Here is a 27103-nt window from a genome sequence, read left to right on the forward strand (position 1 = left end):
TTTCAGAATAAGGCATAATTTCTGATTTTTGCATGGTTGGTTGGTTTGGGTGTTTTTTTTCCCTAATCTAAAATTGTATCTTCTGCATTCTTTTGCTCGGATCATGACTTTCCCTCTGTGGTTCCCAAAACAAATAGCTGGCTGAAATAGGATTGCCCTTATTTGTTCAATTGGTTTTCAACAGCAGCTCTCAAAAATGTGCATAGAAAAAGGAAATGCCAAACATGCATTTGATTTGCAGTCTTATAATTTTAAGGAGTCTATTCAAGACCTTAAATTTTAGGTGTAGACAGAATTTTGTTCTGTTTGTACGATTCATGAATTTTTAGGGCCAGAGAGACCATTAGACCCAACACAGAAAAGATCAAAGACCCAAGAGTATCTGCATCAATTCCACACCTCCTATTCAGGCCAAACAATATTTTTAAGAAAAACAGGCAGTTTTATCTGGACTTCTGTAAAACTACTGAAGCTGTTTACTGGCTTTAGCTAATCTACTTGTGTGAGTGCATGATTTTCAACTATCTTTGAACAATATTGGTGAATGCTTAAAAATAACTGTCTGACTCTCAAACCTGTGCTGGGCAGGAGCAGGATTATTATGGCTGTGGTTGCAGATAAGCATCCTCAGAGAATCAGTGAGGCTAAACCAGACAATTTCAGAGTCTCAGCTGTGTTCACATAATGGAAACTGTTTGTCCAGTGTCTGTGAAATGTTGGTGTTTTTCAGATATATTCTGGACACAAGCATCTTTCCAGCTGCCATAATAACCTCCTGTCTTGTGTTTCCATGTTTTTTGATTGGATCATTTGGCAGGTTTCTGTGGGCAGTAGTAGGGGGAATGTATCTTTTCCTCAGTGGGTTTATATGGTACTTTCTCAGAAACTTGCTTCTGACTTACGGGCAGGTCGTGAGGAATGGTGGACAGCGCTTGTCCCCTGGCTCAGGGAGGCTGGTTGAGCAGAGATTTCAGCTGAGGGCATCATTCTGGCACAGCCTGTGGGGCTGGTGGCTTTGAAAGACAACTCTTGAGAAGGTAATCCACTAGAAATCAGTCTCTGCCTTGGGCAGAAATTGCTTCACTGAGCCTGTGCCAAGAAATGGTCTGTAAGTTCAGGATGCCTGCTCTGTCACTGTCACAGCCCTTCCCAGCCCAGCAGCTTTCTTGCAGCCCCAGAAAAGTGATGAAGGGTGAAATAGCAAGGCAGCTCCAAAGCACCACCTGCCATGGGGGTGAAGCTCAGTCTCCAGCAGGGCAGTGAAAAGCTCAGAATTTCCTCTTGCAGCTCTTTAAAGCCTGTGAGCTTCTCCATTTATTTCAGAAGGTTCGAGCCAGGCATTGCTCCCAGCAGCAGCAGCTGGATCACGTTAGATTTTGGTGTGGACAGCCACACAACACAGAAGTGCTGGATCCTATCAGCTCTCCTCTAAAGAGAGTAATTTTTAATTCTGGTGCCAGAGTCTCCAGCCTCAGGATCTCTGGGACTTGAAGTGAGTCTCACCCTCCCTGTGTGTGAAGAGCTGCCCCTGGCTGCTGAGATACATCCTGGCCCTACTCAGCTCCACCCGGGATGAGCATGCTGGAGCAGGGCAAATAGGTTTGCTCAGATGACACTTTCTCCCACACATTTACAGGTGACCCCAGCCTCAGGCATCAGTATTATATGAGACACCTTCTAGTTGTGTCAGCTGCATGAATTTTATGTCAAAGTCAGTTTGCACAAGTAGAAATGTAAATTTGTTGGGTTTTTTAAGAATGCCAGCTGAAAGTACTGCTGTTAAATGAGGTATGAGGGAACTGACTTCTCCAGCAGAGGATGCTGCTCAGGAAAGCTGCTTGCCTGCCCTCTGTTTCCCTCTTTTGTAGAAGGGACATCCCACTAAGTCCTTGATGTCCATAGTTATTGTTGAAAAGTTGGGTAGTGCACTCTGACGGCCAGTGTCCAGCTTCCTGCTCACTCAGAGCTGTGTCCTGGCCACCAGAAGGGATGGCACAGCAGTCACCAGTGCCAGTGGCCAGGTCCTGTACCCACTGCACCACCCCAGTGCTGCAGCTGGGAGTCTCACCTCCAGAACACCTGTCTGTCCACCTGCACACCTGAGCATTTCCCAGTAAAGGGGGGCAAAGGGGTAGTCTGTTTTCCACTTACACTTGGGTGGGATGGTCTGCAAGAGCTTCAGCTGCTGCATCCCTGGAATTCAACCCTGAGTGAGCTCATCCTTGTCTTTATCTGGTGAATATGTTCCTGTGCCACCCACCTTGGTGTTAGCCACCTGCCAGCTCTGAAGCAGAGCTCACTGCACCATGGGCTCAAACTTCAGGGATTAATCCCTCCGGGGGCATTACTCACAAAAAGCTATTTGCCAGGGCAGAGCTTTGATGAAGGGCTCTCTAACCATCAGCTGTCTGCAGTTCATCAGGTGGCAGAGCGTGTGGAGGCACTGGGACAGTTTGTGATGAAGACCAGGAGGACCCTGAAGGGCCATGGAAACAAAGTTCTCTGCATGGACTGGTGCAAAGACAAGAGAAGGATTGTGAGCTCTTCCCAGGTATGCTGTTGGGCACTGTACAAATCTTGCTGTGCTGTGTGCCACTCCTATCAGATGATACCCAGCATTATTGTAAATGTTTTCAAGGTGCCCTGAAAGAAGTTCATTGGCAATGTATTTGTTCAGAGAGTGTAAATTTAACCTTTGAATCATTGGTACACCCCTTGTAGCAGATATCCTAAACATTTCTTGTCCGGTCATACACAGATAGTTCCATATTCCCTCCTAAAATAAAAAAAAATAGACTCATGTGAGGCTACATCCATTTCTTTGTTCTTTACAGATTAAATACTTAGCAAATTTTTCAGGTTATGTGTTCAGAGAAAATAATCAGGAAAAGAGAATAAATGCTGATTATTTTTTAGAGGTTTCTATGCACAGAGTTTTCTTCTGCAGTCTGTATGATTGATATGACCTTGAAAGCCTCAGATATCCTGCCAAAATTACTGCATTTAGTTGGGCATTTTGAGAAACAGTTCTAACACCTGCTGAAGATCATAAGCTGGAAGAGGTAATGAGATAATTGCTTTCTAGATCCCCTGGTTCATCCTGAGCCCAGTATGGCAGTGAGTGAGCTTGTTGCATCTCACAGCTGTTCACTGACCTACATGAAATCTGTCAGGGGTCTCACTTGAGGGATAAAAATAGGCAATCTGCATTGCAAGCCACCTTCACTTACTCTGAGTTTTTACCATTCATGGTGATCTCAACAAAGAGAATAATTTAAACATTTAATCTCACACTTTTTAAAGTGGTTAAAAAGTTAGTGTGTAGATCAGAAAACTGAACAGACAGGTTGAAATGCATTTTTCACTCTATTTTAAGAACTGTAAGTCCAGGTGCAGAAGCAGTTGTTGCTCAGTAATAAACATTTCACTTTCATGATACAGGGAAGATTACAACTTTATGTGCATAAGGCAAAGTAGCTGGCATGACTATGGCTGGTGTAGACCAAGTGATTGTGCTGCTCTCTGTGCAAGGTTCTGTGATGGCTGTTTAGCTGGTTGTATAATGGATAATTGAAGGTTAAGTAAGTGTAGTGACAAGTGAAGGGAAAACCAGGATCAGACTGGAAAGGGAAGATGAATAAACAGTGCAATATCCATAAACAATCAATTGAGGCAAGTGAGGGCTTACAGGTGGCAGGTTCCTGAGGAGATGGCCCTGTCTGTGGCATGTGCTGCAGGTGGAAGGAGTACTCATGAAGCCATTAAGAGGGAAGAGAAACAAAGTGAAAAATAAATTGGTCTTTTAATCAAACATGAGTCATCTCAGAGAGGAGGAGGTACACTTCTCTTGTGGTAAATAAAACAGCACTACTAAGAAGTGTCTTCTTGGTGCTTCACTGTGACCCCTGTGCTGTTGTTAAGATGGAGACAAAAGGACATAAGAGACTGGGGAGAGAAAATGAGCAGCACAGTTTTCTCCAAGCTGGGAAGCAGCCATGTCTCTGGAAGGCCTCAGTTTCTCTTTCTTTCTGCTTTCATTTAGGATGGGAAGGTGATCGTGTGGGATTCCTTCACTACCAACAAAGTAAGTGAAACTCCAGCAAAATTCAGTGCCTAGGGCAAATGACAGTGGGATGAGGTGAAGGGCTCACAGGCGTCACTGGAGGCAGTGGGATAATGGGATAAAATGCAGACTTCCACTAGCACCCCACAAAAGGAGCCCAGGGCAAGACACATCCCTTGACCTGTTTCTGAGCAAAGTCCCTGTCAGGCACTGGGGTTTGTCATGGTCTTCAGTGGGAGGGTCTGATCCAACCTCTTTGCTCACAAGGGAGGCAAAGCCCAGCCAGAAAAACAGGGGAATTTTCCTGGGCACTCCTGTAGCAGGGGCTGTGTGTGATCTGGGGATCCTTCGGCTGTGGTGTTCACTGTGGAATGGCCAAGCCCTGTCTGGGCTGCCCTGCCTGCACCACACGGATGAGGAAAAACGACTTGTTTTTAACTCACTTTTACATGTGCAGCAGTGGGGACCTTTCACAGCACTGGACCCAATAAAATGTGCTCTGTGATCAGTCTGGGACTCATAAATAAGGTGGAGAGTGTCAGAGAAGGACTGGCCATCCTCCTGCTGCTCTGCTGCGTTCTGCAGTCAGGGTTGTTGACTTATACATGAGTTATGGCTGGGGAAACACCTGTACTTGCACTGACCCTGAGGATGTCCCACAGAAATACTGAACTTCTCACTCCCACTGTTTTCCTTGCATGGCTAGAGGAGCAGTGAGCAGTTAGCAGTCTAAAGGGGTGCTGTGTTTCAGGAGCACGCCGTGACCATGCCGTGTACCTGGGTGATGGCGTGTGCATATGCCCCTTCTGGATGTGCCATCGCTTGTGGGTAAGTTCCCAGTTCCCACAGCAGCTCACACAGAGAAGCTGGGTTTGTTGCTTTGTTGCAGTGTCAGCAGAAGCTGACAGAAGTTTGCGTGCCGTGGTTGTGGCTGGAAGGTCTACATTCAGTGCCTCTGATTCTATTTCCATAATGGCTCGTACATATTATCTCCACTGACTTCAGTGCAGTGACATTTGTTGTGTAAGCATGGAAAATAATCCTCTTTCAGCATTTATATCATGGGTTAGGAATTCTGCATGCATGCAGCTTCTGTTTTCTAGTGTGGTTGTCTATGTTGGATATATTTTCTAAGGGAAGGAGGTTTTAATTGTGTTCTTACTTTGCACTCATTTTTTTATGACATAGAGGTTGATCATTAATGATTACCAGTACGTGAATAGATCTTGCTAAGATGGGATGGGGAGAAGTAATCCCATCCTTGACAATCTTGTAGTTTTCTGAGGGCTCGGGTTTGAAAAAAATAAGTTTATATAGGGGAAAAAACAAAGATTAAATGTTGACAAAACATCTTGTAAGAAGGAACTGGGTTGATCAGACAAAGCAAGCTTGGGATGAGAGCAAGGAACAAAGGGAGACTTCAGTGTGCAACTTGCAGATCTAGAACACAGCAGATTGAGACAGAGAAGCAGACTGTGTGTGGAAAGGAGTCTGGGAACTGTTTTTGACTAGAACCCAAAGAATGGCAAGCAAGCTCTGTCTCTAAACTTGCAGCAGAGATGGGGAATGCATGGATACATGGCACCTAATTCTGTATTTCTGTTGTGCTGTCAGTTAAGTGCCATGGACATAATGTAAGGCACAGAACCAGCAACTGGTGGTGTGCCAGGATCCCAGGGACTGATCTAGCACAGCTCTAGGAAAGGGGCAGATGTACATCCTACCCTTTAGAAATGGGTCTGACACAGCTTTTTAACTGGTACAACTGTTCAGGAGGGCAGCAGCTACAGAGATCAGTGCTTCTGTTGCCTTTTTTCCAAACTGTTCTATAAATTTTGTATTCCCACCCACTACTAGCTATGCTGCCTCTTCTATAGGAGCTAGGTCACATTTGTTAAGGTAGGTGTATGATGATGCTGAAATACTGATCTTTGCCATGACAGATGTCAGCAGAAAAATGGCAGTTTGGCTGTATGTGAAACATTAACCCTGAGGTGGCTGCTGTCACCTCCCAGCCCGTACTTTCGTGAGGTTTCATTCAGTGCCATTTATAAACTCGATAAGGGTGAAAAATACTGAGGCGCAGCTGTTCCAGTTCTGTAAAGCAGCCAGGCTGGTGAGGCAGCTGGGGCTTCCCTGCACAGGGAGATCCCACACTGCACAATACAGGGAAGTCGGTACTTGGAAGGGTTTGGCAGCACAGCCCTGACAGGTGGTGTCCTTCTTATCACCACTCGCCTTTTGTCGTTGCAGTTTTAACCAGTTTTCCTCTCTCTCTTACTGCTATTATTACTCTCTTCAGTGGCCTGGACAACAAGTGTTCTGTGTACCCTCTGACATTTGAAAAAAATGAAAATATGGCTGCAAAGAAGAAATCTGTTGCAATGCACACGAACTACTTGTCTGCCTGCAGCTTCACTAACTCAGACATGCAGGTAAATGTTCCCTGCCTGCTGCTCACCATCACCTCACACTCAGGTGCAGTGCACGTGTCCTTTCTTGCTCCTGGGGCACCCAGGGCCATGTGGCTGCTGGAACACCCTCACAGGGGGCAATGAAGGTGCTGCAAAAGCTGCTGTAAGGAAATGCTTGTCACAGCCTGTGGCTAGGCTGTCCTTACAAAGGCCTGTGGCTTTTGCAGAGGGAGCTCTTTGCTACATGTATGCTCTCTGCTCCCCAGTTTGTGCTTCTAGGAGTCCAGACTACTGCAAATAGTTAAAACCTGGCTCAGCCAGGACTGGGTTGGGTGCTGTGCCAGCTGATGGTGACTGCATTGTTTGCCTGCTTTGTCCCGGACATCCGGCAGCATTTGCTTTTGCTTTCATTCAAAGTGTTTTTCATTTGTACCGAGTGATGCAATTGAGCTTGAGGATGGCCCCACAGGGCCATACCTGCTGTTCCTACATGCAGTGCTGTGTTCCCTCGAGGGAAAGGAGCGATGCTGTTCCCATCTCACAGGCAGTGGGGTGGAGCACAGAGGCCCACAATGGGAGGTGATGGCAAAGTCATGAACTGAATGCAGATCTGAGACCAAGCCAGCCTTCCTCTCTATTGAATATCTCAAAGATCTCTTTCTCTAGGAGCACAGAAAATAATGAAAGGAGCCAGGATAATCCCCTTGTCCTCTCTGGTTTCTGAATTTAATTAAAGCTCTTCTCAGTGCAACTCTGCAGCAAAATAAGTGGCAGAATGGTGCATTTTTATAGCTCTCAATGTCAATAGAGCTGCTGGAAAGGGAATACCATGTCCCCTTCTTCCAGATATTTGGAGCTCTTCTGAAGGAAATATCAGCTCTTGTTGCTTCTATTTCAGGACATGTGAAGCCGAGAGTATGTTGTTGTTTGTCACTCTCTGGTTTCTGTAATGACTCTGAGGTGCTAATTTAAGTCCATTGCCATGGAAACAAGTGGTGGAGGTACCCAGCACTCAGGCTGGCTTAGCCCTGACCTTCCTGTGCAGGAGCTGTGTGGAATTAGAGTCTACATTAAGTGGAATGTTTTTGATGAGATATAAACCCAGTTTTCTCTTTTCTTGTCTATACCTAAATGCTTTGAGATTAAATCCTATGACACGAAAAATAGCAATTTTTTTCATAATAAAAAAGAAAGAAAAATTGGGTTTTTTTTCCATATTAAATACAACAAACTGCACTGATGTTGAAGGTCATGTGTTACTATTGAATAAAGTCATATCACAGTGGATTAAGGTGCTTTATATTTAGCGAGTCAGGAATTTTTCTGAAGTCTTTAAAAAGTTTTCTTGTGATTGATAGGCTTATAAGTGATAAATTATTGCACTGCATGTTATTATTCAAATACAAGCTTCTCTTAGGACACTTATGTAGCAGATCCTAGAGAATCCCAGATTTCTTATCTTTTTTCATTTACATAAAGGCATCAGAATTAAAACTATTGAGAATTAAAACTATTCAGTAACTCTGAGGGGCACAGTGCCACAAGTACATTGTGCAGGAGCTTTGCCAGCTGTGTGCAGAGCAGCTCTGCTCTCCCAGTTTGCATCAGGAGGGATGTGGTGCTATCCTGGAGCAGCTCCAGCATGAGCTGCTGGTGTCCCCCAGCCCAGTGTCCCACAGCTCCCACTGCTAGGTGCTGCCAGGGCTGCAGCTCTGCGCTCATTGCTGTCTTAAACTGCAGCTCACTTTTCCCACAGAGGTGTGGAGGACTGGGTAGGAGTTTATAGAGTTTAGTGTGCTCATGGGCTTTGGGCAGTGCAGTGGAAAGGGAGGAGATCTGGGGGTGGCTCATTGTGAGTCACTCCCAGGCTGTGGGTGCTGAAAAAGGGGGTTCCACCCTTGCTGCTCATCATGTTCCCACGCGGAGCCCGAGCTGCAGGGCTGGGTGACCCACACACCTTGTGCTCAGTGCCCCAAACCAGTCTTGCTTGAGAGAGCCTCCCCTGCCTCAGTGAGCAGAGAGCCAGGGAGCCTCACTTCCTAAATTAGGTATCTGCAGCTCTGTGGTGTGATAATGCTCCCCACGTGACAAAGCTCCATGTGTATTAATAGCAGCAGTTAATTGGGATCTCAAGTGTTTTGCATAGAGCAGGCAGCCATGCTCCTAAGTGTGGCAGGGCTGAGGAGCAACCTTGAAGTTGAGTCCATATAATTTCTCTTTAAGCATTATCTGGAGCTCTGGGTTGCCAACAGACCCTTCCCTTACACCTTTAGCCACTCCTATTCCATTCATATTCCCTTCCACAGTGTTACAAGAGCAAATCCTCAGAGCTGAAAGTCTTCATTCCTCAGCCAAGTACAAACATTCCCCAGAACAGGAGAGTTCATCTAGGCTCTAAACTGGCTGGGAAGACAATTCAGGACTTTCTTCTGCTATTATCATCTGGGAGCATTAGCATCTCTCTGCTGCAGGATTTGGAACAGTCTGTTCTGCAGCTTTGCAGACCTCTGTTTACGGGAAGAATTTTGGAGCATCTGTCAAACATGTTCAGTGTTTAACCTTTATGCAACTCTGTGAATGGTTTCGTGACTGTGTGATCATTTTCTTCTTGAAGAGAATTTTGTTTTTAACTTGTAACTACCCACTGGGATCACTTGAGTTTCCTCACCAACCATGAGAAAAACCTGTGTACAAAACTGAGAGCCCTCCTACGTTCACCCTTGCTTCCTTCCACACCAGTGCACAGGGACTCTTTCAACCTACAGAATTTGTGATTGCATAACAGTTTCGGGTGCCAAGGGGAAATTTTGAACAATTGAGCATCATCAGGATTTAGCCACAATAACAAGCTCTGATCACATGTGCTTTCTACAAGTACTGTAGCAGATGGGAAGCTGTGAGCTATGTTTGAGCAGTGTGTGTTCAAGCCCTTTCACACACAAGTGGTTTAGGACAAGTGAGAGCTGATGGACTTATCAAACAACTGTCTAGACAGGCTTACTTCCCTTTCAGAAAATCCATGTCTTAGTCAAATTAATTTGGTTTAACCTGACTATTTCAAGCAGAAAGAAAAAAAATGAGAGTTAAACAGGTATACTTAACTGCAAGAGTTCTTCCATTTACCTGGGCTGAATTCTAGCAGCCTAAATATGGATAGAATGAAATACAGGGGCAGACAGGAATACCAGTATTGTTCTGCCTCCTTTTTAGAGAATGTGGAAATGCCAGCAAATCCTTACTGGTGTCAGTTGTGCAAACCCCACCACACAAAAGGGACTGTTATTGAAACATGGTGTAGGGATAGTGGTGTCCATACAACTCTCTTTTTTACTCTACCTTTTTTCCTTAAAAATAAAAACCATAAGCTGTACTTAGGTTCACACTGGGCTTATGGCTTTGATTTATTGCCTAATGTTTAATTAAATTAAAGCTGTCCTTTGGTGTTTGTGTAGGATGGCAGTTGTTTCTTTGTGACCTGAAGGTCATCTGCTGATTCTTGTATTGTGACTCTTCTTCCCACATCCTATAGATCCTGACAGCAAGTGGAGATGGAACTTGTGCTCTGTGGGATGTTGAGAGTGGGCAGCTTCTACAGAGTTTCCATGGTCATGGAGCTGATGTCCTGTGCCTGGACCTGGCCCCTTCTGAAACAGGAAATACATTTGTTTCTGGGGTAAGCAGGAGTTCCTCTCATAATATAAAACTAAGGAATATGGAAGTGAAAAAGCAGCAAAGTAGGAGGCTCATGATGTTATTGAGAGAGTGCTGGAGTGTATGTTGGATGCCCCAGTGCAATCCATTCATTGCAAGCACATTTTCCAGGCTGGAGCAAATTAAACCCCTGACTGTGGGGTCAAACCCACCCAGCCAGTCTGACTGCAGTTCTGCTTACTTAGCAAGTTCCACCCCACATCAAAGCAATCCAGCTCGAGATCAAAACAACGCCTCTGCTGGGAAGGGGAAGGCTCAGGGTTAGAGATGGGGCTCCTACCACAGTGGAGGTGTGAGTCCCTGTGGGTGGGAGCCTGGAACAGCAGAGACTTCCCACACTTTGCTCCTTGCCTGTGCCCAGCTCTCTGGAGCCAGATGGGGTGTGGCAGGCGTCAGGTTGTGCTCAGGGCATCAAAGTGAGGGTGCAAATAATGTGTATGCCACTATGTCCTGAGAGTCAAGGGGCAGCTTGGACACTGGCTAACCCCTCGTGCAAGCTGGAGCAGGGAGATGAGGTGTGGCCACATCTTCAGCTGTTGCTGAGTCCTCTGTGCCTTCCAGTGGTACCAGAGGCATTTAAAGCCCCTTCATCAGTTGAGCACTCTGCTCCCTGTCCTGGTGCAGAGAAGCACACAAGCCTCATGGGCTGCAGGACTGGACTGGTCAGGGAAAGTACCCAGGGCATCTTCCAAGTCATGTCCTGCTACCGAGGGATCACTGTTCCCAGGCAGCTGAGCCATTGGCACACAGCCTGGTAGTGAGGCAGGCCAGGCATAAAGGTGGGTGGGATGGGGCTCCACTCCTTTTCAAGGTGATCTTAGTCTTTTGCACATTAGAAAGTGAGTGCGCAGATGAGAGCTGGCAGGAGCTGAGAAGCCAGTTGATACTGGTAATTTTGCTGAAAGTACCAACAACTTTGCTGGTTTCTGAGCCCCACCAGCACTGGCCCATCGTTGATCCTGTATTTGATGATGGCCCTTGTGCCAGAGGGTGCCAACAAGAGTGCACCCCTTGTGTGAGGTGGTCTTATCCCTACACAATATACCTGGACCTCTTCTGTTATGGCTCTTTGTATCAAATTTGGCTGGCACATCAGGAGCAGGGTCCAGCACACTGGCCCAGCTTGCCTGCTGGTAGCACAGCTGCTCCGAAGCGTGACTGAAAGCTAATTCCATCCAAGTGCATTACTTCTCTCGGGTTTTCCTGTCACCGAGCTTGCTTCCCAGAAAGGATAGGTTCATTCTCCCTGGGAACAGCTCAGCTTATTATAGGGCAAGGAATCACAAGCAGCTCTGCTACTGCTAAGAGAATATGTCATACTTGTGTTGATAGAGCAGCTTGGGCATGTCTGTGCTTACAGGCATTTGCTTAATTCATCACATGCAAAACACCACTGCAGTGGAGACCTGTCTTACATCGTGTCAGTGCAGGTGTAGGCAGAACAGCATGAAGGTATAGTGAATACTGGTGAATACCCCCCTGAATACTGGGCCTCTGTGGTACAGTAACCTTGAGAATAAGCAATGTCAGTGTATCAGCATGTAGGCTGGGTGCTGTTACATTTAACGACTTAAATGAAAATTCCAGCCCTCCTGGGTAAGCTCAGGGCTGTGTCCCAGGCTGTTGTACTCAGTGCCCTCTGAACAAGGCTCCTCAGCTGAGTTGGGTATCACTCAGGGGGTCCATCTCTCCACAGGTGATGGCTGGTTTCTCCTTCAAAACTTTAGGAGTCAAAGCACCAGCTTGTCAGATCAGGCTTGCTCTCAAACTCCCAGAGGGGTCAGTAAGAACAGTACACATGGAAGCAATATGAAGGGCTGGGCTTGGGCTGTGGTGGGGCTTGAGAGGGAAATATGCTGGGTCCAAAATATTCTTTATCCTGTTTGGTTTCCCTGGTGCAGAAACCACAAGTCAGTGCCAAGGAGCATTACATCTTTTAAATAATGGCATCTTTACTAAAAACATTAGGATTTCATTATAACAACAGAATTTTTAAAAAGAGAGAGAGAAATATGTGAATTGTGAGGAAACTGTTTAATTTAATTAGCTATCATATTTGATTAAAATAAATATCGTGTGGCATGGTCTGGTGAGCAGGGTGCTCTGGCTCAGCAGAAGCAGCAGCCACCTGGCCTGCCCTGTTCTTCCCACACAGCCTCAGAGAGGCTGAGCCCCTGGAGCTCAGCCTGCCTGCTCCTCAGCAGGGGCAAGTTGATTAAAATCTCCCATCACTCTTCAAAGCAAAGTCCATGTTCTTTTTCCTGTCACTACCACTGTGACAGCAGTGAGACATTGCAGCTGAGAGCGTGGCCCTATGGGTATGAGATGGTTCTTGCCCCAAGGACAGTGTGGGCTACGTGGGCCAAGCCCCTTGCCCAAAGAATTCAGGGTGCTGAGCACTGAGTGTTAAATGATCCTTTCCAAGCACAGCTTGGAAGGGCAGGTTTTGGCTTGAGGGTGAGATGAAGTGCTGCTATGCTGTTTTTCTCACCCCAACCACACCATCAAGCATGTGGGTGCAGAGCTCTGACAGGGGATAACCCTGGCAGGAGGCTGGGCCAAAAACCCACTGGATGCACTGATTTAATTTTCTCTTTCAGTGTATGAAAATAACAAGTTATAAAACTTTAAATGCTGGGTACTGGTATTTTATATTGGTTAAGTGGTCAGGGAACAGGTCAGTTGTGCATCTCTGTGCTATGGTGGGGTTGCAGACAGAGGTAGGGCAGCAGCACAAGCAGAGCAGGGCTGTGAGTGCAGGGCAGCTCCAGCCTTCCTGGGCAACTCTGCTCCCACCTGCAATGGCACAGCTGAGGGTACCACTGCAGCCACTTCTGGGGCTCCTGGGCTGGTTAAATCCTCTCTGAGCTGTGATGTTCAGAGCCTCTGAAAAATGTAGTGGGCTTGATGATAAATATCAGCCACATGAGGGGTGAATGTCACCATTTGCACAACTGCAATGATTTTTCTTTCTTACTAGGGATGTGACAAGAAAGCCATGGTTTGGGACATGAGGTCTGGTCAGTGTGTGCAGTCATTTGAAACCCACGATTCAGATATCAACAGTGTCAGGTCAGTGTGTTTCTGGGAGAGGACACGTTTGCAGTGTTGAGCAATGTGCTGATTCTATTTCTGAAGTCTGACCTCATCCAAGTAATGTAATGTGTTCTGGTCTTCTTTCACTTGTGCACAGATATTATCCAAGTGGAGATGCTTTTGCCTCTGGTTCAGACGATGCTACGGTATGTTAATTCAGCAACCTAATTTAGGAAAATTCTGTTGCTTCCCAAGTCAGATTTTCCTAAAAGACTAGGTCACATCCACAGAGGGCTTTTAGTGACTAAACCGGGCCTGTGACACCCAATTTGTAGAAATAATAATCCTGTCAGGTAAGATATTAAATACCATATATAAGTTCTAGGAAAAATCACGTAACGCTGTAGGTCACTACTGCAAACTTCTCTACAAGAGGTACTGTCCAAATACTCATGTCAGATTCTCTGTGTCTGAAGTTTCATGACTAAAATTAGTTGTCTTACTAGAAGATATTTGGCTTCACATAGCTCTTGGTCGCAGCACGGGAGGAACCAGCTGAAATGCTGCAGCTTGTGTCAGCATGTCCCAGAAAGCAGAGGGGGCTCAGGCAGAGCAGGGCAGATGTGGGTAGCTGGCCTCTGCAGCCCCAGGGTGGCCTTGGCCACAGTCGCTGCAGTGAGTCACTGCAGCCAGGTCATCCTAGATCACACATCAGCCCTTAATGGATCTCACTTATCTCTGAGCAATCTGCTAGGAGGGGCTCAGAATGCATTGACAGGTAAATTTGATCAGAACAATGTATACAAAATGCCATTTATCTCCTGGTGCCCTGTGCCCCGGAGTGATGCTCAGGGCTGATGGCCCTCCCTGCAGCTGCTGTGTCCCGTGGGGGACCAGGCTCTGCCCCACCACAGCCCTGCAGGGCCTGAGCTGGCAGCGAAGTGTAGCGAGAGAGATGATGGGGAGGCACCTGGCACCTCATTTCTTCTGTTTATTCTAACATCGCACTGAGTCACCTGGGAGCAAAGACTTTATCTAAAGTGCTCTGCCCTCAGAGCATGCTTTGAGTCTGTTCCAATGCTAGCTAAACTCGAACCATTCCTTTTGTCGTCATTGGATGAGGAGCCATTCCAAGGCTCTTTGGAGAGAGTGACCCTGATTTTATGTTTTAAAAACTTCAATTAGAAGTTAATACCTCTAGCCCTGTGGTGAGCCCAGTGGTTCTCTGCACACTTGGACGCAGTACTGTGAGCTCTTGAGATGCTGAGGGAGTGATACAGAGAAATTGTCCATCATTAAATTTCAGTGAAAACAGTCTTTTAACACCCAGTATCACAGGTTCTTACCAATTTATTTGATTTTTTTTCCTTTTTTTAACCATTCTTGACACCCCTGACTCAAGCAGGAGAATGGGAAATTCCCCATCATTAAATTTCAGTGAAAACATTCTCTTTTAACGCCCAATAGCACAGGTTCTTACTAATTTATTTGATTTTTTTTTTTCTTTTTTAACCATTCTTGACACCCCTGACTCAAGCAGGAGAATGGGAAATTCCACCTCTGTACTTTTGACGGAGGTTTTGGCATTTCCAGCTACCTCATTCTTTAAATGAAGGGGTTTGTTTTTGCAGTGTTACAGAATGGTATCCTTGACCTGATTTATATACTTGGGGATTCTGAGGAACAGATAATCCTGACTGGAAGTAATCCATAAAAGTGTGCTCAGATGACAGTATTGTCATCTGCAGTGACCCCAGCTCCCTGTCAGGACAGTCTGGTGAAATTATTCATCTGTGTGGAGCACTGGGAGACCTGGACTGCACATACCTGGCAGCTCCCCACTGCCCTGCAAATCCAACAGCCCCTTCTTTGTGTGCAGACTTGAATCTCAGCCATTTTTCAATAGTAAAGTCTTAATATTAGCAACCCCATCTGGCCAGTGTTTGCTTAAGCTTAACTTATTGAGGAGGGGTTTCAGTTCACATAGTTTCAAAAGTGCATTTTGATTTCAGGGCTGACAAACTGCCTTTCTACATGGCATTGAAGTCTGAAGCCTGGCAGTGAAGTCTGATGCATGATTTCCATGTCAAACAAGCCAAACTTTGCTGGCAAATGATGAAAACAGGAAGTATAGGTTGTTAGAGGTGATTTGGAATTTTCCATGAGAAATGAAAACCAGAGATCTGCATTAAAATGTATTATTTCACTTGAATTATTTTCACATGGGTTTTTCAAACAGAGAGGCCTCCCAGAAGGGCAGGGACTGTTTGCTCTCCTGGCTTTACTCAGAGCCAGGACTACCACCTAGGCTCCTCTGTGCCACATGGTCTGTGATCTCAGCAGTGATTAGAGACTTGAGCCCATCTCCAGGCTGTGGCCAAACTGTTCTTTAAGAGATTGTCCCCACGTGCACCTCCCCAGCAGCAGCAGGATGCCCTGATAAACCACAGCGGGGGAAGCAGGAGGGTGAGGGCACTCCAGTGGGTACCATGGCCCAAAGCCCTCCACTCATGCCTTTCTAGGACAAGCAGGAGGCTTACAGAAGTGGCTTGAAAAAGAAAGTTCTTCCTGCATGTGTACAAAACAGCCTGGTGTTGCTTAGATCCCTGTTAGAGGATCCCAGTTACAGCAGGGAGAAGCAGAAGGAAAGGAGGAAGCAGAAAGGAGCCAAGCAGCCATTTCCTGTCGTGTCTGTTAGGCTGCACTTCCCACTCCCATTTTTCCCAAATATTGTAGCCAGTGCTTCCAGTATTTACTGAGGCATGTGTGTGTTGGTTTTGTTTTAATCCTAGTGTCGTTTATATGACCTTCGTGCAGACAGAGAAGTAGCAATTTATTCCAAAGAGAGCATCATTTTTGGAGCATCCAGTGTGGACTTCTCTCTCAGTGGTGAGACTTGAACTTTGGAGGTTATCTTAGTGTTGAGATTTGAGGGGAACTGTAGAATTTTTCAGTTTAATTTGATAAAACATTCATTCTTAAAAGCTATCAAAAGTAATAAGTACCAAATGCATGGAAGCTTTCTTTTGCCTCTGTAAAAATAATTACTCTTTAAATAATCTAGCTGGCTATTGCTTCGTTGTACTGATGAAAAGTATTTTCCTGGCCCTACTGAAGGCAGGAAATATTTTGCCATTAACTACAGCTGGGCTAGAGTTTCACAATAATAATGAAAAACATTTCAAAGGCAACATGAAATGTAGCTAACTGTTAAGTGCAGTTACATAAATACTTTAAAAAAGGATAACAAATTATTAATAGTAAAAGTATATGAGAGGGGTGTGAAGGAAGAGACATTACCAGTTTTCACTACAGATCCTGAGAGTCTTGCCTCTCCGTCCCAGCACAAATGCAGAGCTCCCCAGTCACCCTGCGTGGGGGTGAGTGGGTGGTGTACTGAGGCAATCTCTGGCATGGTCACAAGCACCACAGCTCGTCCCGTTGGCAGTGAATCACTTACCAAATTGTCTGTTAATCATTCAAGCATTTGTATTCAGCTTCTGTGTGAGGTCTGAGTTAAGTATGATTACCCTGCAATAGTTGTTAAAGTGCTCTTCAGCCTGATTTGAAGTCATCCCCCATCTCTAATGACTGAACACATTCTATGTAATTTAACTAAAATTTACAACGCTTTTAACTAATTAACTGTGAGTGTTTTGGGGGCAGGGCTGTTCCCTGGGCAGGGCTGTCCCACGGGGGCACAGCCGGCCCAAGGGCAGCAGTGGTCTCAGGCGGGCTTGTGGCTATGGGCGATCCGTGTCCTGCCGTCAAGGCACCCTAAGAGCTGCCAGTGTAAAATCTCGTTGTCTCTGCAGGTCGCCTGCTGTTCGCAGGCTACAACGACTACACCATCAATGTGTGGGATGTGCTGAAGGGGTCCCGTGTGTCCATTCTGTTCGGACACGAAAACCGGGTCAGCACCTTGCGGGTGTCTCCCGACGGCACCGCCTTCTGCTCGGGCTCCTGGGACCACACTCTGCGGGTGAGCGCTGCACAGCCTGCCCCAGCCTGCCGCGGGTGCTGCTTGCTTCATCCTGGACAAATGGGGCTGAGGAGGAAGGGCTATTGCAGGAAACTGCTCTAGGGGAACCAAGGAGGGTATAAAACAGTGTAAAAGATGAACAGCAAAGCCAAATAAAAATCCCCACGAACTGCTGAGTTCGAGCTTGCTGTTGGGTTACATGATATCGTTGCTGCTGATACTCTGTACCACTGATGTGTCGGCTTACCAAAGTTAATTTAAGGTTTGAGGGGAGAGCCAGGGTCATAAAGGAGTGTTCAGCTCTCTCTCTTTCTACAGATCTGGGCGTAACCTGAGATCCCGTACGCAGAGTCAAATGAAGACTGAAACCCTGGACTACAAAAACTGCATAAAGAAGCCATTCCTCAAAATCAAATATTCACTACAGTCCAAAAGAGTGACACTCAGCCCACAGATTAAGACAACTAGGTAGAAAATGTAGTCTGCTTGAACACGTAGCAAACATCAACTTGTAGTAAAATGAAATGTTTTGCTTTTTTTGAAACGATATTCTTTTATTAGAATTAGTTTCATTATTTATAAAGGGACTTTTCTCCAAAGTCACCTGTATCATTGAGTATTTCAGTGCACATTATGTATTTATTTGCATGAATTTAGTTCCTTTTTAAAGTAAAAAAAAGGTCCTGATTTTATCGGGATATAGCGAAAGGCTTTGGAAACATTCCGTAGTAGCATATTGAATTTCAGTGTTGAGAAATGGAAAGAGAAACAATTCTGATACTTTATGATGATGTTATGGATGACTGAACCTTGGTGGTAAGTAGAGGAGCAAAGGACCTGCTGTGAAGGTACTGGCTGCTGTCATAGAAATGTATTTTTTGTACAGAAAAAAAAATCCCTTCAATCCCTGTTTTTTCCTACTGTCTTTTTAGATAGAAATAAGTATTTCATCTCTGTTACCTGAATATAAAGAATCTAAATATATACAAACTTATAAACAGCAAAGAGGAGGGATATAAACATGATTTACATAATCATGAGGTAATACTTAACCAGTAGTTTCTTAGAAATTTTTAATTGTATCACTTGGTGAGTGAATTTTCTTTTACTTAAAGAAATACTACATGCTAAGCACTAAGGGATACTACACGCTAAGCATTAAGCACCATTATACTGATGGTCAAATCTTTTCCAAGTCAATCATAATCATTCTATGACCACGATTCTTATTTGCATTTTGAGCAGTTCATACAACTTTGGCAAGGCAATGTAGCTTAAATGTATATTAAAGCAGTATATACCCATCTTAAGGTCCTTCTGCAATGTCAGAGCAGTTGTAAGTTCATGCAAATACAGGTGAAATCATACAGTCCTTACTGTCACAGTCATCTCCCACTGCCATGGACATGGTTTTGTCATAGCTGGCCTTGAGAGTGAATAACAGTGAGCTGTTGAAAATCTGCTGTGAGCCACAGTCCTGCCAGTGCTTGATACTGTGCTGACCAGAGCACATGACTTCCATCTGATCCAGGAGTCACTGGTTTTCAGGAGAGCAGGACAGCTGGCCACATTGCTGGCAGCACCCAGCCCTCTGTGTGAACATGGGAATGCCATGAGGACTGGCAGGACCACCCCACACAGAAGTGATGCTCTAGAATCAAGATTTAATCAGATAAAGATGAGATACAATTAATTAGGGAACCATTGTGAGATTTTATCTGCGTTCATACATTGAAATTGTTGGGACTAGAGTGTGTCAGCTCTGCTCATACCAACAGGTTCTGAGTCTCTCCTGAGCACAGGCACAAAGAGCTGGAGTAATGCTGCAGTAATGCCTGCCCTTGGAAATGCAGGTGGTGAGCTACAGCTCTGAATATAGCATATATATGATTTATATTTAGATTGGAACAAGAGAAAACAAGCTTACTGGAATGAACCTGTTTACAAGCTCACTGGTCACTGGAGTTTAATGAGAACATCCTCATTCTATTTGCAAGTGGTATTTTTTTACAATTATATAAAAATCATATTAGAAACAAAGTCTCCTCATCCATGAAAACCTTAGGTTCTGTCAATCCATAACCAGTAAACCTAAGACACTGACATTTATACCAGCCTTCCATCCCTAATGGAATAGGTCAGCTGTTTTCACTTGGAAAAGTCAACTCTGATGCTTTGCAATATTTGTGGCAAACTATCCCTGTAACAAACTGAATGCACTATGGAAATGTCATATAGAACTCACTGTGCAATATTGAGTCAATACACTGTACACATTTGATCAAAAGATTGATATTAATGTTTAGGTAGTATTTATTGGCAAGATGTTTGTTTCAAACATAATACATTGTGTTGATACTTATGAACAGCCTAAATACAATAAATTGTATTTTACATACTGAGAACATGTATGTAGTAGTTCTTCCCATTGCTTAGGTATCTATAATGGTAGATATTTGGTTTTTTGCTTTTTTTGTCATTGACTTTTTGCACCACACGGTTTCTTAAATTATTTCTCCTGCAAAAATCTCAGGTAAAATCCAGATCTACCAGAAAATTGCTTCTGGAATATCTTCTGGAAATACCCAAGGTGAACCACAGCAAATGAGAGGTGAGCAGCCCATGGAAGTACTTGAAATGCCATCTCAGTTCCCCTTGCATTCAGGAGAGAGAGAGGAGAACTCGGATTGTTTTCCTGCTCAGATCACAGCTAATGTAATGGTTTCTTTCCAGATCCTTACTGGATACCCAGGAAGGAACTGGAAAATGCCGGGTATGTGTTTTGCAGGAGTTCCTTGGGTTGCAGCAGGATGCCCGTGAAAAGCCAGGCACTCAAATTCTGTTGAGGGCCCAGGCTGTGATTTTTTGGGCAAACCAGATGTGCAGATCACCTGGAGGTGCAGCAGTTCAGCTTTCTGCCTTGTCAGGAGAGAACTGAGCTGTTCTCTCGAGTTCAGTGTAGGTTTTATGGTCAGCCTGAAGGTGGCTAGTGGAAGTGCTCAGTTTAGTCACTGAAAAAAGCACCTTCTTAATTTAGGTGCATTGTTTCATTTCCCCTCTTCTGAGGGCCTGGGGAAAGTGCTGAGCCAGCTTGTTCTGAGTGACATCAGTGCCCAAACTCACAAGATCCAGTGAGAATGAGTCTGACATTGCATCTTGCACTTCTGTTCTTGCATGGAGAAATGTGGGTTTTGCACTTCGGGGCCACTGCCTTTGGACTTGTGTGTGGGGGTTTCAGACGGGCTTGCCACCTGTGAAAATCACCTCTTTGTTCCTAAGATAATGGTGAAAACATCAACCAGGATGGGCCTCAACTTCCCATCAGATAAATGACACTTAGAGGAACAGGACACTGAAGTACCCATTGTATTATTTACTCACTAAAGGCCTTCCTGGGAAGCTTTGGAAAACCCATGGTTTCGAGATTTGCCTGTTGGTATGTCAAGCTATTTGTGTCAGAAACACCTCTATTCCATAAACGTGTGGAGAGAAGGGAGCTGTAGCTGGGGCCTGTCCTGTTAAACAAAAATGGTATATAAACAGGAAGGGTGGAAAAGGATATTGCTAGAGAAAGAGCAGCCTCTCCCTCTTGCACTCCTGCTGTGAGGAATGCAATAGGAAATTCCTGCTGCAGGATTAACAATCATAAGGAAAAATAGTTTTTAAAGCATGTGTGTAAAGCTCTTGTGAAAAGTAAAGATCTCATTCCAGCCACTGCTCTAGCACATAAACAGACTCTTGTTTCCCTGCTTCAAAACAAAACAAAAGCCAAGAGCAGAGATGTAGAACTAAAGTTTGCTTTAAGAGGGACTCTGAGGGATCAGGCCAATTCTTGATAGCGATCTGAGAAACTGCAACAGGATTGATTCCAACCACCTATTTTTAGATTTTCCAATGGGGATGTAACATGGAGACAGCTGTATCTCAAGATAGATGGAGTGAAGCCAAGCAGTCCTGTGCTGGCGCGTTGGGCACCTTGAGCCGGCTGTAGGACCAGAGGTGAGGGTGGCCGTGGTGCCAGGAGCTGTGGCAGTGCCTGTGCCACCCTGGGCACAGCAGGGCTGTGCTGTGACAGTGCCTCTGCCAGCCCGGGCACAGCAGGGCTGTGCTGTGACAGTGGCAGTGCCTGTGCTGTGGCTGTGCCACCCCGGGCTGTGCTGTGGCAGTGCCTGTGCCACCCCGGGCACAGCAGGGCTGTGCTGTGACAGCGCTCACAGCCACGCTTTGCCCCGGGCCACCTTCAGCAGCTTCAAGGGCGCTGAGCAGGATGCACACGCCGGTGTTCCTGGTGTTCCTGTGCCGGGCTGCCCCGTGCTTGAGGCGGTGTTTGGGGTCTCGGTGGCCGGGGAGCAGCCGGCGGGCTCGGAGCCGCCCCGGCACGGCGGGGTGCAGGCGTGCTTGAGGCGGTGTTTGGGGGTCTCGGTGTTCCTGTGCCACCTTGAGGCGGTGTTTGGGGTCTCGGTGGCCGGGGAGCAGCCGGCGGGCTCGGAGCCGCCCCGGCACGGCGGGGTGCAGGGGGATGTCCCGCCGGGCAGCTCCGTGTGCTCTGCAAATGACACCCTCGGCCAGGATCGTTCTCAGCCGCTTCACCTGACACCAGAAGCGTGAAGGGCCCGACCTTTGCACCACGAAGATCCTAATCCTAGACTTTGCCGATATGCTCATCAAAAAACAAAGGCCCACTGTATTTGCTGAGTAAATACACATTGCACTCACCCCCTGATCCTGGAAAACCTATATCTCCTTTGATGCAAAGAATACAGGTTCGGGCGGGCCACTAATGTGGAACAAAAAAGCCAAAAGGAATTAAAACAAGTATTTGAGAGCCAGCACCCGATAACTCCCTCGGCTGCCCGGTGAGGCCCGCAGCCGCGGATGTCTTTCCAGGGATGCGGGCGGTCACCCCGATGGGAACGTGCCGGTTTGCCCCGCCCCGGAGGCGGGGAGCGCCCGGGGCGGGCCGGGCTGGGCCGGGCCGGGCCGGGCGGAGGGGCCGCCCCGCCTCTTAGTCGGCGGCAGCTGCTGCTGCGGGGCCGCCGCCGTGGGCAGCCGCCATGCCGCGCTCGCTGAAGGAGGAGACGGCGCTGCTGCTGGAGGATTACTTCCAGCACCGCGCCGGCAGCGCCGCGCTGCCCCCCAGCCCCACGGCGGCCACGCTGCGGCGGGCGGCGGCCGAGCTGGAGCGGCAGGAGCGGCCCTTCTTCCGCTCCTGCGCGCCGCTGGCGCGGGCCGAGCCGCGGGAGGCGGCCGCGCTGCTGGGCAGGGTGGCGGCGCAGCTGGAGGCCGACGGCGGCCTCAACTGGGGCCGGCTGCTGGCGCTCGTGGTGTTCGCCGGAACGCTGGCGGCCGCGCTGGCCGAGCGGGGCTGCAGCGACGGGCCGCGCTGCCTGGCCGCTCACCTGGCCGCCTACCTGGCCGAGGAGCGCGGCGAGTGGCTGGAGGCGCACGGCGGATGGGTGAGCGGGGCCGGGGCGGCGGGGAGCGGCCTGGGGCGGGTGCCGGGACCCTCAGCGGGGCAGGGCAGGGCAGCCCCCGGCTCCGTGCAGCGGCTCGTCCCAGCGGGAGACGTGCCCGGGTTACTGCCGGCGATGGGCGTGCACCCGGGGCTGCTGCTGCCCATCGCCACACGCGGTGTGTCCCCAGGCGGTGCTGCCCATCGCCACACGCAGTGTCCCCGGGGGCTGCTAATGCCCATCGCCACATGCAGTGTGCCCAGGCGATGCTGCCCATCGCCACACGCGGTGTGTCCCTGAGACGATGCTGCCCATCGCCACACGCGGTGTCCCTGAGGGCTGCTGCCCATCGCCACACACGGTGTGTCCCCAGGCGGTGCTGTCCATCGCCACACGCGGTGTGTCCCCAGGCGATGCTGCCCATCGCCACACGCGGTGTGTCCCTGAGGGCTGCTGCCCATCGCCACACGCGGTGTGTCCCCAGGCGGTGCTGCCCATCGCCACACGCGGTGTGTCCCCAGGCGATGCTGCCCATCGCCACACGCGGTGTGTCCCCAGGCGATGCTGCCCATCGCCACACGCGGTGTGTCCCTGAGGGCTGCTGCCCATCGCCACACGCGGTGTGTCCCCAGGCGGTGCTGCCCATCGCCACACGCGGTGGTGCGGTGCTCGCTGGGCCATTGGGGTGCCTGCGGCCCCGGTTCTGCGGCGCAGCCAGCTCCCTCCGGCCCCGTTGGGATGCGGCCTCCTGACAGCGCAGGAGGGATGCTGCTGGGTGAGGGAGCGAGGTTTGCCTTCCCCCCGAGTCCACAGCCCGTGGATTTCGGCGAGCAGGCTGGCACAGGTCCTCTCCCAGGTGTGAGCACAAACCTGTGCCTGTTTTTAAGTACAGCTGCGTATTAAGGCACCAGCCTCCAGACCTGCGGCGCTTGTTGCTGTCTGTCCCGAGGCCCGTCAGGTCGGGTGTGGGCATTTTGCCCCGAGAGATGCACACTTGGAGGTACAGCTTTTAAGGCATTGGTGCAGCTCTGCCTGCATTTCTGAAAAAAATGTCAGCTATCCCACAAAACTGCTCGTTTCCTATTTCCAGTCCTAGTGGAATACTTTATGTCAGTACAAATAAGCACTAAAAATAGAAAGGAGGGGAAGTAGCCACTGATTTAGTTGGCTTTGCCAGAGGCCAAAATGAACTTGGTTTTCCAGTGGTCACTGGTCCATCTGGCCACTCAGAACAATGTGGTGGTTAGCTGCAGAGAACACTGTCACTTGGCAAAATCTGTAAAATCTTATTGCCTGTCCGCACAAATCAAAGTGTAAAGAACAAAGTTCCGGAAGAAATTAAGAGTATAACTTGTTTACATAGACATCTGCGGAGCAGAGTTCAAATACGACCATCTGGAGTTGTATTGCTGCCACTTCTGATTATCACAATGATCTGGGAGAGCAGCTGCCAGCTTTGCTCTGTCATAGGTCAGCTCTGAGCAGTGTCCACCCGGCCCTTCCAAGAGAGTGTGTAATCAGTCCCACATCTACTGAAATGGGACTGGTTTTGGCCTCCTGTCTCAAAAAGTGGAAATTTCCATATCCTGTGTTTTAGATGCTTTCTGAAACTTAAAGTAGGAGGAACAGTGCTGACAACTTCCATCAGAAACTTGCCTAAAAGGGCAAAAATATGTAATGACACACTGAGCATCTCAATAGGAAGTGTCCAATTATCTCTTGAGCTACGTATGCAAGCACTTATAGCTACTCCTTTCTGTTGCCTTGTGAAAAAGCTCTCACAAAATGTTTTTGCCTGTGCCCAAGGGTTTAGACTCCATGACTGGAACAGAGACTTGTGCAGCTGACAGAGGCTGAGCGGAGAGGATGGAGCTGCGCTCAAATGCTTGTTGAGGAGATCCAGTAAACTGCAAGCTGAGCAACTGAGTGTCCTTTCTGTTGCTGTTGCAGGATGGCTTCTGTCGCTTCTTCGGCAGACAGGGCTCGGAGGCGGGCGAGCAGAGCAGCACCATCGGCAACGCCATCATGGCAGCGGCGGCGGGCATCGGCATGGCGGGCTTGGCTTTCCTCTTGGTGCGGTAGGCCCACGAGCGCATCTTGCCGAGGGAAAAGTACTCTCAAAACTGACAATTTACCAGATTTCACTTTATTTTCTATAGAACAGACCCTCTAAGAAGAAGTCTATATTTTTAAACTGGCTCAGAAAACTGCCTCACCAAATCCTTGGTTATAAACTGCTTCACTCGCTACCCAGTAACGGCACAAACGATACTAGAGCACTATTTGTGCATGTTCAAAGCCTGTTGTCTCCAAACATCCTCTGGACTTTCTTTTTTGAAGGTGTAACCTAAACTTTAGCATGGTTCATGTACTGTAACTTCTGAGTGCTTGATGTTATACTAGGAAAACATTATGGTGGGCTTGCTACTAAACCCTCTGTTTGAGACGTCTTATTTACGTGGAGGCAAGTTTGGAACCCGCGTTCATTAATGCTGTAAAGTGGGTGAACGTTGACTGTGATCTAACGTGGCTTATGGTTTCAAACGTGGTGCACAGCACTTGTAATCAAAAGGCAACTCATTTGTTGATTTAGGGCAGTTGGTGCCTGTGATGCTAGAGGCATTAGGGCTTAATGTAACCTAAGGCTGAATTCATTACACTACAAGAAGGTAAGTATTGATACAGGACAGTAATGGCTGCAGTACTGGTTCCTACTGAAAGGAAAAGAATTTAAATATTAAACCTTAATTGGTATATTGAAATCCAGTGAAGGCTGGAATTTCTCTGGATTTCCCTTGCAAAGTGAGAATTTCCATATATCTTAATATATTTTTGGAGTATTTATCACTGTATAATACTTGTAGCCATGACATCTTTATTTTTGTTTAAAACTTAATGCTGGTTCTTGTCACTAGTGTGTATCAAGCGTTGTCTTGTTTTAGTAATGTTTCACTCTGTTTTCAAAATGCTGTGTATTTCTTTCAATGGCTGTACAAATTGCCTTATGTTTCTGGTAGCTTTTGAATAATGTTCCTGGGTCACTCACAACGTGTACAATTTTACTATGGTGACTTCAAGGTGAATAAATGTTAAGTATTTTTATTTTAAAAAATCTTTCTGTTATTAGATTGGATGGGTGCTGGTGCTCAGAGTGAGTGTTTTGGTGGTTACGTGGATGCATCAGTTTATATTCACTGTATTGCTGGTGCTTTGACCTGAGACAAGGACTTGAGCACCAGAGCAGTTTGATACCAGTCTCCAATGCAGTCCTGCAGTCCAAACTAGAGCTAACACAGCCTGAGTGGAAAATCCCGTCCAAAAGGTCCATCTTCACCATCGTGATTGGAAGCAGCCTGGTGGTTTTGTAGGCCAAAGTCTACTAACATAGGTGGGTGCAATTAGGCTCCTCTGAGAGCTGATCCTGCTGTAGAGAGTGACAGAGCTCTTGTTTCTTCTCTGCCAAGACTTGCTGCTGCCTCTCTCACACCTGCATGCTTTTTTACTGAAACTGAAGTTTCTGGTCCCTGTTATGATGACAACTGTGCAATGTGTTGGTGGAGTTCAACCTTCTGGATCAGCCCTACTGAGCAGCTGTACTCTTTGAGGGTCTCTTATTTTAAAGGCTGGTCTCATGCCCCTGTCTCCAGGCTGGGGGCTCTGATGCCTGTTAAAGCTGCAAGTCCAGTGGGCAGCCAGCTTCCTCTTGGGACAGCTCAGCCTGGCAGCCAGGTCAGCATCACTGTGGCTGGCAATGGCCACCCTGCTTCTCCTGCTGGCCACTGGGCCCTGAGGCAGGCGTGCAGCAGCCACAGCCCCGTGCTGGACAGAGCAGCGTTGTGCTGGCCAGCCCCAGATGTGGGGACAAGGACAAAAAGGGGCATTCAGGGATGGCAAGTCCCGCGCAGGCAGGAAGGAGCTGGTGGTCCTTCCCCTCACGCTGCTGGCTCTGAATAAATGTCTGCTTGTTCTCCAACTTCCAGTTCTCTAAACTCCAGCTTGCCTCCTCTCAGCAAAGGGATTAAGCAGTCCATGGTGCAGGACTGGGCTCAGTTCCTCTCTCAAGTTCCCGCAGGGATGGCAGCTGAGTGCTCTGGGTATCTGCCTGCAGTCATCCAGGAGGCTGCAGAGCCCAAAACTTTGTCCACAGTGGGATTGAGCTGGGGGTCCTGGGAGCTGAAAGTAGCTTCTAAAACGTGGGATGCTTAGAGGGATATATGTGATGAAAAGCATGGGGAATGACAGGGCAAGAAATGCTCTAAACCGAGGTCAAATGTCTCCTGTACCAAACAGAACAAAGATAAAATATCTGTATCTTGATTTTCAGTGTAATCTGATCTGGCAGGCTCCACAAAAACAATAGCAGAGAGGATATTTATGCTGGCTTCTACAGTGTGCTCTGGAAAAGTGAAAAACCCAACAAACCCAGCCTGGAAATGTCCTTTAA

At 47.4% G+C, this 27103-nt stretch overlaps 2 protein-coding genes across 8 annotated transcripts in view; both read left to right on the top strand.

The window, feature by feature from the left end:
• GNB5 (G protein subunit beta 5) overlaps positions 1-19617 on the top strand; it is a 30100-nt gene extending 10483 nt beyond the window's left edge. For 4 of the 5 annotated variants that reach the window (XM_039723302.1, XM_039723303.1, XM_039723304.1 and 1 more), the window contains 10 exons: positions 2415-2551; positions 4043-4084; positions 4815-4891; positions 6366-6498; positions 10007-10150; positions 13169-13260; positions 13382-13430; positions 16017-16113; positions 17040-17206; positions 17525-17925. In XM_039723302.1, the coding sequence (XP_039579236.1) occupies positions 2415-2551; positions 4043-4084; positions 4815-4891; positions 6366-6498; positions 10007-10150; positions 13169-13260; positions 13382-13430; positions 16017-16113; positions 17040-17206; positions 17525-17536 (950 nt within the window). In that variant the 3' untranslated portion in view covers positions 17537-17925. Of the gene's footprint in view, positions 1-2414; positions 2552-4042; positions 4085-4814; positions 4892-6365; positions 6499-10006; positions 10151-13168; positions 13261-13381; positions 13431-16016; positions 16114-17039; positions 17207-17524 lie in introns of all 5 variants that reach the window. The other variant, XM_039723301.1, reaches the window with a different exon arrangement.
• A 2576-nt stretch (positions 19618-22193) lies between these two features.
• On the top strand, positions 22194-25771 carry BCL2L10 (BCL2 like 10). Of its 3 annotated transcripts, none has more exons than XM_039723028.1 (3): positions 22194-22662; positions 24610-24737; positions 24819-25002. In XM_039723028.1, the coding sequence occupies exons 1-3, from the start codon at positions 22261-22263 to the stop codon at positions 24850-24852; spliced, it is 564 nt and encodes a 187-aa protein (XP_039578962.1). In that variant the 5' UTR covers positions 22194-22260; the 3' UTR covers positions 24853-25002. The 3 variants fall into 3 exon arrangements, with proteins under 3 accessions (XP_039578962.1, XP_039578961.1, XP_039578963.1); XM_039723027.1 differs by having other exon boundaries at positions 22195-22662; positions 24610-24732; positions 24819-25771; XM_039723029.1 differs by having other exon boundaries at positions 22199-22662; positions 24610-24962.
• The last annotated feature ends 1332 nt before the right edge of the window (positions 25772-27103 follow it).

The sequence above is a fragment of the Passer montanus genome, unplaced genomic scaffold, assembly GCF_014805655.1.
Source record: "Passer montanus isolate IOZ18808 unplaced genomic scaffold, ASM1480565v1 scaffold5, whole genome shotgun sequence".
Lineage (NCBI taxonomy): Eukaryota > Metazoa > Chordata > Aves > Passeriformes > Passeridae > Passer > Passer montanus.

Excerpts from the sequence above, each read along its gene's own strand:
- BCL2L10 (XM_039723027.1), top strand. The coding sequence starts at position 22,261 with ATGCCGCGCTCGCTGAAGGAGGAGACGGCGCTGCTGCTGGAGGATTAC. Across the intron at positions 22,663-24,609 it reads TGGAGGCGCACGGCGGATGG|GATGGCTTCTGTCGCTTCTT; the intron begins GTGAGCGGGGCC and ends TTGCTGTTGCAG. Across the intron at positions 24,733-24,818 it reads CGGGCTTGGCTTTCCTCTTG|AACAGACCCTCTAAGAAGAA; the intron begins GTGCGGTAGGCC and ends TATTTTCTATAG.